General features: G+C 40.7%; 1 protein-coding gene across 4 annotated transcripts in view; it reads right to left on the reverse strand.

Moving 5' to 3' along the window:
• Positions 1-14,081, reverse strand: part of CDK5RAP2 (CDK5 regulatory subunit associated protein 2) — a 70,396-nt gene that overhangs the window by 22,569 nt on the left and 33,746 nt on the right. For all 4 annotated transcript variants that reach the window (XM_064393277.1, XM_064393276.1, XM_064393278.1 and 1 more), the window contains 7 exons: positions 12,532-12,627; positions 11,909-11,956; positions 11,120-11,304; positions 8,574-9,036; positions 5,273-5,528; positions 3,801-3,917; positions 1,078-1,675 (listed from right to left, as the gene is read on the reverse strand). In XM_064393277.1, the coding sequence (XP_064249347.1) occupies positions 1,078-1,675; positions 3,801-3,917; positions 5,273-5,528; positions 8,574-9,036; positions 11,120-11,304; positions 11,909-11,956; positions 12,532-12,627 (1,763 nt within the window). The remainder of the gene's footprint in view (positions 1-1,077; positions 1,676-3,800; positions 3,918-5,272; positions 5,529-8,573; positions 9,037-11,119; positions 11,305-11,908; positions 11,957-12,531; positions 12,628-14,081) is intronic.

Consider the following 14,081-nt stretch of genomic DNA (forward strand, 5'->3'; position numbering starts at 1 on the left):
TCTGTCATTTGTCACTCATGACATTGTCCTAGACAGTGGCCATAAAAACCTTACAGTGATCCACAGGGTCTCATCCCTTAATTTACAGCTAGATCTTTCTTTGTAAAATGGATGAGGTATATTTTCAAGGGGTGTAAATTTCTATGGACTCAGTAACACCACTGTATTTTACAAGAGTGAGCCTCAGACACACACAATAGTCCATGCTGGTGCTTTCTCACTGTCTCCAAATATTTCCACTCAAGCATTTGGAAGGCAGGCACAAGGCTGAATGCCTTTCCTTGTTACAATTTCTGGTATTCCACAGGACAATAACAATATTTAAAAGGGAGAAAAGGAGGGTGGATGTTAAAAAAGGCTCACTCTTACGATCCCCCATTGTATGTTTGCAATTTGTACATATGCAGCCAATATGCTGCCCCAAGTCTCATACAAAATGCCAAGACTGGTATTTTCAGTCTCCCATAAATGATTTTCCAGCTTATGAGCTTATGCTATAAAATTTCATTCATTAATTCTATATTTATCTCCTCTCACATCCTTCACAGGAAGGCATTACAGCCCTCAACTGCAAAATAAATTGGAACTAGAGCGTGAACATCTTATGTTTACACATCAAGTCTGGGCACTTAAACAGAAGGGCCAGCACCAATCTGCCAGCCCATTGCCCACAAAAACATTTCTGTCTTAAACGGGGTGCTCCATTTCCCTACACTTGGCACCTGAAGATATCCTGAGTGATGCAGACTGGTGCTTTGATGACAGAGGTGAGCCTGTCCCACAGGTAACCTGAGATCTGAACTGGCTCCAGAGAGGATCTCTCACAGCAGAGAGAGTTGTGGGCCTGAGGTGTGGGAGAGACAGAAGTGCTTGGCAGAGATAACAGCACAAATTTATCAGTTCTGTACTTAGGGGGTCTTCTAACAAAACATTTCAGTTCTTTTATGCTAATGTTAGTGAAATTTAGCCTTTACTGTAACAACACCTGTGAATAAAATTATCCTCATCTCACCTTGCTGTGCTATTTGGTATTGCTGTTTACCAAAGGGAACCTCAAAGAGCAGCAGTTTTACTCACTTGGATGGTGATGTTGCTCTCAGACTGCTCTGAAGAGGATACATTCCATCAAGATGCACATTCACAACTTGCTCTTTGTCAACTTCTGCCTCACTGGCCAACAGCAGCTCCTTAAGGTTTTGTGCTGCCCATGCATTAGGTGCTTGCAGAGACTCAGAATCCCAGGTTTTGGTGTGGATCTCATAATCCAGCTGAGGGACACCAGAGGATGTCTGGACTCCTTCCATGGCTGTACCTTGCACTTGTGTGCCAAACCCTTCCACAGGCAGGCCTGCATCCCTCACCACTCCATTGGAAACACCACTGAACAAGAGCTGCTCAGAGCCCTGCAGCTGCAGCAGGAACATTCTGTACTTTTCAAGCTCAGACTGCATATTCTTAACTCTTTGTTTCAATTCTTCTATATCCTCTGTGGCTCCAGAGCCCTGGCGTGCATCAGTTCTTGCTCCACTCCCTTGGGGAGCATGCAGGCACTTGGAGTCTGAACGTGCAGGGGCTGAGTCAATGTCCTCGTGTCCCATGGGATAAAACTCTTCATCCACCTCTTTGAATGAACTCTGGATATTCCCATTGCTAATGCTATGATGATTTTGCATTTCTGGAAAACAGGAGGCTTGTGTGTGAATATCAGTATTTCTTTACCTGACATTCTGTTCTTAACAGCACTGGAATGAATTATTTCAATTCTATAAGAGCAGAATCAAAATGCAGGTAATTACAAGCTATACATTATTAGTTTGGGACTTTTGACCTCTCTCTGTGATTTGCCATTAATTCAATTTGCATGTCAAGTATTTCAAATCCTTTATTACCTTTCAAATAAACAACACTCATAGTACAACCAACTTTCTCTTCCCAAATGCTTGAAAATTCCTTTTGCTATATGCTCTCCTGAATCAGGCACTGATCAAGCCCAGACCTTTCCAGCCACAAAAATTATAACCTCAAACATGAGGCAAAGGAGACTCTGACTTCACATGGTTCCTCCTAAAGCTTCTAATTAAATATTCTTCTTCTCCCCACTTCAAAAATCTATACAAAATCAATTGGAGCATAAAGTCAGTGGAATTTTAAAAAGACTATCAACAAAAGTCAGATTTGAAAAGGAGGCTATAATAACTTCTTTTTAAAAGGTGTTCTAAACAAACCCCACTGAAGTCTTTGGTATTAAAGGTTTTACATTTGATATGAACATCACATCCCTCAGGTGACTTTGCCTTCCCTAAGTAATGCAATCACCTCAGATTCAGCCCAATAAAAGCCAAATACTCCTACAGATGATCCATGTTTAGAGTACTGTGCATGTTGAGGGCTGTAGGTGTAAGTAGCCAGCAAAATGATTATTTTCTAGTTACCAGTAAATTAAATTTTCCCCTTCTATTAGTTCTGAAAAAGATCACTTTGAATTAGAACTTCCCTTTTGGGAGCCAATTCATTGATCTTTCAGACAGGTTGCAATACTTTCAGATTGGTTTCCATGGAGAATTTGAATGTCCAGGTTCAAGCTGTAAATCACTACAAAAACTCAGGGGGAGCAGCTCTGTGTGGAAGCCCACGACCAGGAGAATAAAAGTAAATATTACCTAAGATCTGGAATAAAATGAAGCTGTGACTCTGGGATATCAACACTGACCAGAGAAGCTGTGGCTGCCTCATCCCTGGAATGTTCAAGGCCAGGCTGGGCTTGGAGCAGCCTGGGGTAGTGGAGGTGGCCCTGCCCATGGCAGGGGTGGGATGGGATGAGCTTTAAGGTCCCTCCAACCCAAACCATTTTCTGATTTGACATCAGAGGATGTTCACTGCACTCATTTTGTGTGGCACTCCAAAGGAAGGAAGTGGTTCCAGGAAAGTGCCTGGGTATGAATTCTGGAGGACACAAGAAGGGAGTGCAGCATTGCATTCATTAACTGCAGTAACACAGATGGCAAAAATCCCCAACACCATGTGAAGTACACTCTGAAACCCTGATCCCATGCCTCATTCCAGATAACAAACAGAGAAAAGAAAACCAGATCCTAACAAAGATATTCCAGATCAGAGCACGGGCTATGGGTTTTAATGCAAGAGTGCCCTTTAATTAAAAGGAGAAGTAATGAGCTCCCTGTGCACGTGTCCACACCCCACAGGGTGCACTGAGCAGGCCCCTGCACACCACAGGATTGCAGAATTGGCCATATCCTCTGCACTCTCCAGTGTTATCCAGGTTACTCCAGCCCTCCCAAAAAAGACTAATGGATGATGCACAGACATGAGACACACAGCACTAAGCCTATTTACATTTTCATTAAATGATTCCATTAGGTTTCAGCCTACTTGAATGCCTTCAAATAATTCAGATAAGCAAAATTCTATCATGCAGTTGCTTCATTCCAATAGTTCAGAACTAGATGGAGAAGCAGTAACAAACATTTAATTCAGAGAGGAGTTCAGAAGTGAGGTCATTAGCAACAGAGATCAGAGTCAGGCATACAACTCATTATTTTTACTGGAAACCAGACTCATAAATCCCTGTGGCCCTTCTGAAAGCACAACCCTGAAAGACCAACTTGGATTCTTGGAGCAATTAATCCATAGCAGCTAAGAAAACCAGATTTAAAATCCACAAATAACAGCAAGGGAGATGATTACCTGAAGCAATTTACAATTTTGTAGAACTCAGAAGAAACTGAAGTTTTTTAATTTCTTTCTAAAAAAAAAAATTCTGTACCATATAAATGCTCTACCTTGACAGTTCTGCTGATTTTTGTCCTTCACATTTTCATTCTTGTCCTCTGTACCTGGATCAACATCTTGGAACTCCATCTGGGTCTCAGTATTATCCACTTTGAGCAACGAGACAACTGGAGAACAGTGAAGAAAGATAAAAGACAAATCAGGAAGAGACTGAAAAAAATTTAAGTAAGGGTAGTTAAAAAAAAATAAAAACCAACCAAATCAATAAATAAAATTAAAAAAAAAATCCCAAACACAAACCTGGTTCTCTGACAGTTTGGAACAGGAAAATCTTTACTGATAATATGAGTATCTTTAAATACTGGACTAATTATAAGGGTAACCACTCAGAATTCATTGCAAAGGCTCCTACAACAAATGAAGATAAACATTTGTAGGTCCCCTTTGTAATGGAACAGTAAATCAATCTCTAGTGCATTTTTAAATGTTTTATGTTCAGCTTAGAGAAAAGGCTCAGAAGTTTCTCCAAAGTGAGCATTGATCACAAACCAATCTGCTGCAATCACTGCAGCAAGCCTCAGAACCAGCAAGTGTGCAGCACCACTGTTACCCAGGGAAAAGCCAGAGTGGAAAGGAAAGCACAGGACTGCAGCTTCTGATCCCTTTCAGGATCTAATTCAAAGCCCTGCCCTTCAGGATTCTCCATGGGTTTTGCACCTACCAGAATTAATTGCTCCAGTCCAATCAGCCAAAGTATTTATAATAAATTGTACCATACCTGTGCCTAGACAAACAATGTTATTCTTAACAACCCTCTCTGCAGCCTCTGGGTCTGACAATGCTCACCCACCACTTGTCTGAGTCTTATTTTTATATTTACTCTCCCTTACCTGTCCTTCACACCCCTACTCAGTTTTTAATCTAACTGCTAAGTGCATTTTTATTTTTCTACCACCCCAAATCTTTATCTAATACCCATTGCTCTGTCTTACAATTTGTCATACTTTGCTGATCCCAGTCAACAACTGAGTTTAAATTAACCCAGCCACAGTGGGAACAGACACAGCTGACTTGACTGATCAGTGGAATATTGGAAAAGTTTAATTATCCAGCATAAACAAAATCAGGATTTTTATACTCTCTTGTCTCCATTACAGGCAGTTTTCATTAAGTTTGGCATCTTATTAAAGGAATTTTTTATCTGCCCAAACAGTGATATATGTGTGCACATGTAAGCACCCTGTGACCTGCCATTTATTAAGGACCTTACACGTGTACACAGCACTTTTTGTCCCACAAAAAGCTGGTGTACATCTTTGTGGCAAACAGAAAAAAAGGTTTGCCTTTTTTCAAGGCAAGGTTTGCCTTTTTCAAGGTCTACACATATTTGTCTGCTCAAGAAACTTGCAAGATGAAGCAGTATTGTAGCACATAAAGATGATCTGCATTTACTTTCTGCTGCAAGAGAAGCTGCCACTGTTGCAGGCAGGACCACGAGTCACCAGGTTTGTTCTTTATTTACCTCTCCCTGATGTGTTTCCCTGTGCAGGCTCCTCTGGAAGGTTTTCAGCTCCAGACTCATGCAGTAACTCTCCATTAGGCTGTGCCTGAAATGGCTTGGTTTGTATTTCACAGGCTCTCAGCCCTTCAGGAGGTGCCCTGGAAGGATGCTGTGTTTCTGGAGCTGATTTCTGCAGCAAAGGGACATTTCCTAATGCTCTGCAGGGTCTCACAAGCACAGGCAGCCGTGACTTCTTGGGCAAGGAAGCAGAGCCAGCCTGAAAAAGGCACGGAAGAAAATGGGCAGTTAGTGACTCACATGTTAACAGTCAAGTGTAGGAAGTACAGACAAACAGTCCAGGAAAAATAAAAATTCTCCTGTAAAATCAGGCAGCTGTCACATTAGTTTTGAAAATAAAATTGCAATACCCTTGGCTACATGAGAAGTAAACATCCACAGAGGCAAAATACCCATTTCACTGGTACAATTTCCTGTAAGTCCCAGCTGTTCATGCATCTATAACTTTCCAGCTCCTGAAGCAGGACAGCAAATCCAGCAGTGCCTACCAAAGGCTTTTAACCAGCAGGTGTATCAATTAGCTCTGGATTTGTGGCTGCCTTAGGAAAATAGTTTCTCACCCAAACTGACCTCTCTAACTGCTACTTTATATCATTTATATCATAAATGTGTGCCAGCCCAGCAATTTTTTCCCTTAAAACCTTTTTTTTTTTTAATTTGAGGAGCCTCCTCATTTTTCAACAAATCCTAAGCTTATTTTCCTTTCTTCCTTTAGTCCCACCCAACATGTCCTACTTCCACATCTTTGAGAAAATCAGCATAACTTTGCATCAGCCACAGAGAAATCCTTTATGAACAAAACCAGTTTCTTCACCCATCCACTCCATAAATTGCTTCTGAAGGATTCCCATTTCCTGCTGTAACAGACATTCCCTCACTGGAGTTGGAGGAAGCTGCATTTCTTAAGTCACTACATTTTTGCCTCTCACCTTTGGAAGACTCTGCATAAAATAAATGTTCCTTGTTTAAACCACACAGCATAAACCAGTGCTGTCTCCAAAAAGATAAAAGCATGCCATGTGTTGATGAGAGTTATGGAATTGTGTGTAATAATAATAAAAACCAATAATGGCATGTTCAGATAGATTTAGTTTATAATTTTGCTGTTCATTTGCTTCACCAGTGCTGTTAAGTCCCCTAATTTCTTTCACCACCCAATGTATTCTGAAATACCTTTCCACATTCACTTCTCAGCAATTACAGTCTTTACACAATTTAAAATCATAAAAAGCAAGTTCCATTTTCCAAATGCCATCCTCAATTCCTTTTGTACATATATGAGAACAGTATCCTTCACAGGCTGCAAAATAAATCCAGAACTTCTAGCTAACTAAACTGCTTTAATAACACCAAACCATTTCCAGCTGTCTCAGGGCTGTGGCACAGACACATTTGTCACCCAGATTACCCAAAGGCCACTTCAGCTGGCTACATCAAATTATTTATAAAAGCCATTCCAAAGCTAAAGATACAGTGCATTAGTCCAAACAAGAAAGCTTTTAAAGCAACTCATTCAAGGGCTGCATTGAGGGTGCCACTGATTAAACCAGAGAGGAATCTGGAAATGGTGAATAAGAACAGCAAACTGAAACTCAGGGAAAACAGGAACTTGAAAAGAAAATTGCAGAAAGAATTAGAAAATCATGGAATGGTTTGGGTTGGAAGGGACCTTAAAGCCCACCCCATTCCACCCCCTGCCATGGCAGGGACACCTCCCACTATCCCAGGATGCTCCCAACCCCAGTGTCCAGCCTGGCCTTGGACACTTCCAGGGATCCAGGGGAAACCACAGCTGCTCTGGGTACCTGTGCCAGGGCCTCACCACCTTCACAGGGAAGAATTTTTTCCTAATATCCCATCTTCAATATCTCAATATCTTGCCCTCCTTCATCTTCAGGCCATTCCCCCTTGTCCTGTCACTTCAGGCCCAGGACAAAGCCTTATCAACATCCCTTCATTTACAAGCCCCTTCCTTCAGAAAAATGAACCCAACAGGAGCAAGCCAGAATAAAAATGAACCACTCCTAATTGCTACCTCTCAGAAATCTCTTGATCACTAAAGTTATGGAAACCACTCTTTGCAGAAGGTGCTACAACATTCCCTGTTAGCAGTGCACAAAATCAAAAGCAACGCTCCCCTTTGTCTGCTCCGCAGGAGCAAAGATCTTCAAAGAGTTTTCAACTTCACTTCTATCACTGCTGCTGGAACAATACACAGAACTCTTTAGCAGACACTGTTTCCCCACTCTTTGTTTGGGATCACAGTCTGCCTGCAGACAGAAGCTTCAAAACTCACCTGGCCCCAGCACACCCTGCCTGCACCCCCAGAACAGACTCTGTGCACTCAGGTGCCAGACAAACACAACAAACTGCCCCCAAGCCACAGGGCACTCCTGGCCACACTGCTCAGGAAGCAAGGCACAATGATAGGATGCTAAAAAAAGCCTAAAGATAAGATTTGAGTTTCTGTAAGTGTCCCACTCTGGAGGGGCTTGACAGCTGGCCTGCAAGCAAAGCTGAGTTAATGGAAGAAATAACAATTGATGATTTTGGAGTGTATCCATAGCAAGGAAGAGGACAAAGCCATCAGCATGGAAACAGATTAGAAAAGATACATGAACATTTCTGTAAGCTGGGCTATGTGCATAAGTAGATGTGTATACGTGCCTTATTAAATTTCTGTAAAACTTTTGCCAATTATATTGATGTTAATTGCTTTGCACCAACGAATATAATAAGCTACTGTGATGTAGTTAATGACTTAAGATCACGCTTTGTTAAGGGTATATAAGCTGGAGAACACACAGAATAAAACCCTTTTTCTCCTTGGACCCACGTCTGACCTAATGGTGACATCCCACCGACCCCCACAGCCTGCTCCCAGATGTGATGCAAATCTGGAACTTCTAGAACACTTTTGCCATTTTAGACTTCATCAGTTCCAAATGCTCTAGTTGTGTACATTATGAACAAGAAACACAGACTCTCTTTTGCCAAAAGCTGTAATATTTACGAGTGTGGTCCCAGGGAGGATTGAAATTCAATTAATTAATGTTCTAAAGCACGCTGAAGTAGGAGATGAAAAGCTCTGAACATTAAGAACAATTATCTAAAATATATTTGGCTTACATCTCTTTTCCTAATATTAAAAATCATACAAAAGCAAGATTTAATATTAGAAATGAAATATATTTTCCCCTTTTATACATCTATTCCCTGAGTACAAAAAAGAGAATAAACTTACTTCATTTGTTCTAGTAAAAGAAAGCCTTTCATGCTGTTCACCCTTCTTATACACATTTTCTTGCTGATGTTCTGCTTCTGCATTTAATCTTGAATATTTTGACTTTTCTTCTGAGGCTCCTTTTTTGCCTTCATGTTTGAATCTCATGACATTACTCTCTAAAGTCATTGTTTGCATAGCTGCATCTTTCAATTCCACTTTCAACAACTGACTCGCCTTATTAATCTGTGGCACTGCATCTGGATAAAGCTTCTCTTCCCCATCAAAAGTTGATTTCAATTCTACTCGCTGCTTTAAGAATTTAGTGACCTGCTTGAAATGTTTGAGTTGAGCTCTTAGTTGAATAATCATTTGCCTAAGATCTTTTTCATCCTTTTTCTCTATATCTTCACTTGAACATTCTTCCTCTGTCGTGTTCAGATGATCTAACAGTTCATTTACAATTTTCATTTGTTCTTGTCTGCTACACTCAGGAAAGAGGAGAGAAAAGACATGAATTTAGATTTTTATTTAAGCAAACAAAAATACCTTCCAAGAAACCCTTCTGCTGTGTTGTGACATATCTGAAATTCCCAGGAGGTTCTGTTTTTACTCACTAATGAATTACTCACTTAACAGAGTTTTTGGATCCTTTTCACAAGATGAATTATATCATAAATTGCCTCATCACGGCTTTTCTTCTATTTCACACAGAAATAGAAGAAATATGAATGGATTCTCAAAAAAGTTTACTCTCTACCTTAAAAGTTAATTTATACCAACACCACACCAGACTCTAGATCATATAATCATAGTTTAGCCCAAGCTGGAAAGAACCCACAAGGACCATCAAAGTGCAACTTCTGGCCCTGATGTTGATTTTTTGTACAAATCTACTCCTCCATGAATTTCTAATGGAACAGGGAAGATGAAAAGTGAGTAATCAGCCAAAAAGCCTACAAAACCAGCTCATTACAGACACCAAACTGCCCCGTGGATAACTAGCAGCTCATGGACAGCAATGTTTTAAGAGAAACTGAAGCCAAATAAGAGACATTTAAAGCACAAGCAAGCTCTGAAATTCTAGAGACAATTTCATGTGTCCAATAGAGAGCTGTTTGTGCCATTAAACATATAAACCAGAGTTTTAAACAACTGCATTTGTATCGTTTAGCATTTGAAATGGTAGAAGCTAACTAGGCTTTTTATGGCTTCCTCTGGCATCTAATGGCATTAGTGAGAATTCAGCTATGCAAAGCACAGGCTCATCACCCATCAGCCTGGTCATTTATACTTGAACACAGGAAAAATTACACACTAGAGTGGTAAAGATGACGGTGCTAGAATTACTCATTAGCCAACTTTTAAGTAAAGATAACAAATAAACAATGTTTTCTCTTCATTTCTAAGGGAGTACTATCTCCTCATTCACCACTAACTACTCCTGTGACAGCTAAGACAATTTATGCCTGTTGGGAGAGTTTTAAATAGTAATGTGAAAATACAGAATTGCCTGAGTGAAGCCAAGTGCAGCATGGTGAACACAGAAACCAGGGTTTGACTTGTGTAACTCCACTGGAGACTCTGCTCCCAGCACTGACAGGCACTGCAAAAGTCACAGAATTCTGCACAGAGTCAGTCCAGAGACCAGAAAAGCAACTAGAGTACGAGCAGGAGCTACAGAAGAAGGAAAGGAACATGAGAATGAGCTACAGCAAAACTGTAACTCAGTGCTCAACCAGGAGATGAAGTGGTGTGAGCATGAAACTGGGGTAAATCAGTCAGGGTGTGTGATTTTCCTTGCTTGGCATCATCCAGTTCCTATGGAATGAGCATTTCAGCTGGGAATTGATCAAATCCCAATGTAACACACACACACACACTTGAATTCCACTGGTGGCAGTAGGGCTTGTATAGATTTAGGTCCACAAGTGTTTCCTCCTACATGAAAAGTGACCCAAGAACTGAGAACACAGCTCAGCCAGTCCTACACATGGTGGCACTGGAATAACCCATTAGTGCAGGACAGGGCCCCAGCTCCCTGAACTGAGAGCAGCAAAGCCCTGTCCAGGCAGCCCAGGTGTGCAGCAGCATCCATCCAAAATTATCCCTGTCAAAAGTCACCCTAACTCCAGTTCTTCCATCCTTAGATCCTTTCACATGCTGTTTTTACAGTAGTAAAGTGCTGTCCCTTCCACCACACCACTTTTCACTGACCTGTGCTCTCAGATATTTTGGTTTTCAAGAAAAATAGCAGCTACTGTCAACTAAGCCCTTTGACTCTGTTAGACCCCACCCTGGAAACAATCAGTCCCTGCAGTAAAGCTCCCTGGATCAGTAACTTTGCAGAGTTTCTTTCCTGCAATGGGTTTTTTTAAGGATTTCTACTGATAGTATGTTTCCTAATTACTTAATTGCATGATAGACTAAAATGGTTCTGAAGGTGCCTTGCCAATCTCTCAGGTAAATTAGACAGTGCCATTATCTAAATTCACTTTAGCAAAATTACCTTATTCTCTTCTCAAATAGAAATACTGTCAAAAGCAGTGCATATCCCTCATACTCACGTCGATTCCAGCACAGATGTTCTATTTTCTCTTAGAAGGGATGTGAGCAAGTTCTCTTCTGTTTCATGTTCACTCATTCCTGTTCTCAAGTGTTTGTCAGTTGTATCATGCTCAAATTGAGGCTTAATTGGACTCCTATAATGTCTGTCTTTGCAGAAACTCTCTGAATAGCCTGATGGAGTTATCTGTTTAAAAATTGCAAACATTGTCTTATTACACAGGTATGTAATGTTCTATTAAATTCAGGGCTCTAATCTTTCTGTAATCAGGTTCTGTAATTCCTGATGCTCTTTATCTACATTAAGAAGCACCCACAGACATTTTGCTGACTATTTATTAATAGAAAAACTAATTAACATCTATTTCATATGATTAATTCATAGGGATCAGTTGTTTAGTAAGGAGTAGGAAGATTTCCCTGAAGGTCTTTATCTAACAAGAGGTATGAAACTTCTGGAATGTTGCCTGCAGACTGCAGCTAACAATTTTATTAGCTCAGCTTTGAATCATTTATATTTACAGTACAGATTCTGTCCTGGGATCTCCAGATTCAAGCCCAGATGGCTGGGACAGAACAAAACTTGGAAGCATTTATAAGCTGCCAACTTTCTGTATAAAATACCATGGATGTTTCCCATGAAATTCCTACCCGGGATCTCCACACTCATTCAAACCCCAATTAAACAATCAAAATCTGCAGCAATGACATGAGAGGTCTATCTGAGCCCATCTGGGTACAATTCCCATCAGCAACAAGAGCCAAAAGAGCTTTTACAATACATCACTTACCTGTTTATCCACCTCACAAGGAAAATCCAAAGATACTTGAAGGCATACCTGGTAAACAGAGAAGCACAGAAATTACAGATTTTATAAAGCAAAATATCATCCTTCTTCAACATTACAAACCAGTTTGCAACCTGAGTTATTTTATGATTCCATGATGCTTTATCTTACATTGATTAGATAGAGACCAGCAGGCTCCTGTTTGTATGAAAATGCAGTTTACCATTTATCATTTACCAAGCTATCAAGCATTTCAACCCTAAAGAAGGATCTACAGGATTTTTGCTTCAATCACACCAAGTGAATCACACACAGTTTGTACTCCAGGCCTGACTGCAATGGAGGCAGGAGATCAACCTGTGTGGATGGAAAGAAACACAATTTCAAGGGGCTCTGTCACCCCCACTCAGGGTGACTATGAGTACTCAAACAGAAATCTTGAATGCAAAACCAGCCCAGAAACACAGGAAAAAGCTTCCAGAAGATCTTCAGGATAACAATTAGCTGAAAGAAAAATCAGAAACCAAGAAAAGTATGTTTTGTTTGCAAAAGACTTTATGCTCTAAGAAAATGAAGGCATTTTAAAGGCATGCAGAGAAGAGAGCACTGTCTCATAATGCTCCTACCTGACTGACCCTCTCACAACACTGACTGTTCTGCACCTTCTTGTCATTGTCACCATCTTCAGGCTGCATCACAGGCTTCTCTGTTGTTTCAAGACACTACACAAAGTATGGAATGATGTGAAAATGTAGCACAAAAAAAAATACTGTGATATGAAACGTGCATAAATAAGTCAGTGATATGTCTTAAAAGAAAAATAAAAAAGCCTGTAATACAAAGTAACAAACACTAAATTAGATTCCTTCAACAAGATCAAAGAAAATTAATATAAACCCCAGGAATTACTCATATCAAATAAAGAGAAACTTTATCTTATACATTCCTTCATTTTTATTTAACCCTTCCTCCTCAGAATTTATAGAACATATAAAAACCATTTAACCTCTCATGGAAAAGGAGCTCTGTATCCTCAGTCATGTCCCCATTCTGCCTATTTTATTTTCCAATTTCCAGAATTTATTTTTATTTGCTACACAATTTAGGCTCTGCTCCAGCATTCAAGAAATAGATGCTTTTAAAACTAAGCACATGTGGCTTGCTGTACACTAGAAAGATTTACTGTGCCACTGAAGGTTACAATCTGCTGTGTCTATGCCTACATTTGCCCATTTGCAGCAAATGGTGCCAAATCATCTTTTACTCCCTGTTTCCCACAGAACCCAACCCACCTCACTGCCTGAGCAAAAAGGAGGAGGAGGACTTAGCTTTTTTAGGAGCAGCACCCATGTCCCTGACATCAGCATCCCTGAGAGCAGGAGCAGAACCCCTTTGGTTTGCTGGATGCTGTTGAGCACTTCCAGGGATCCAGAGGCTGCTCTGGGCACTCTGTGCCAGGGCCTGCCCACCCTCCCAGGGAAGAATTTCTTCCTAATGTCCCACCTAAACCTGCACTCCTTCATCTTAAGGCCATTCCCTGTGTCCTGTCCCTCCAGGCCTTGTCCCCAGTCCCTCTGCAGCTCTCCTGGAGCCCCTTTAGGGCTCTGAGCTCTCCCTGGAGCTTCTCCTCTCCAGGTGAACACCCCCAGGTGTCCCAGCCTGGCTCCAGCCCTTGGAGCACCTCTGTGGCTCCTCTGGAAACTCTAATTATGCCAAGCCATGGGTAGGACACAGCCCTGACACAGAGATCCCAACCCTGGGACAGAGCTGGTTCTGCTTCCCCAGAACACTGGGAATTGAGTGGATGTGTGTGGTTTGATTTTGATTTTTTAATTGAGTATGCATTGAATGTATGCATATATAAATATATATATAGATAAAAAATATACATATATATGTACAAAATTAATGAGAAAAGCCCTTTTATCTCCCAAGCCTTTGCAGTATAAGCAAGTCCAATGGTTTTAGGTATGAATTTTAAAAGGCAGAAACTGGATGGTGCAGAGCATTAATATATTTGCCTTTTACAGCCAGAATTCTATATGGAAAACTGACTTCCAAGTCATGTTTGAATTACCTTGGTATTTTCACTCAGACTTGGTTTTGTAGGACAACACAGAGTAAAGACAATTTGAAAGCTGGTGATAGACACAGAGGGGGTTAGGGTAGATAACAA

Source organism: Passer domesticus, chromosome 18 (genome assembly GCF_036417665.1).
Source record: "Passer domesticus isolate bPasDom1 chromosome 18, bPasDom1.hap1, whole genome shotgun sequence".
Classification (NCBI taxonomy): domain Eukaryota; kingdom Metazoa; phylum Chordata; class Aves; order Passeriformes; family Passeridae; genus Passer; species Passer domesticus.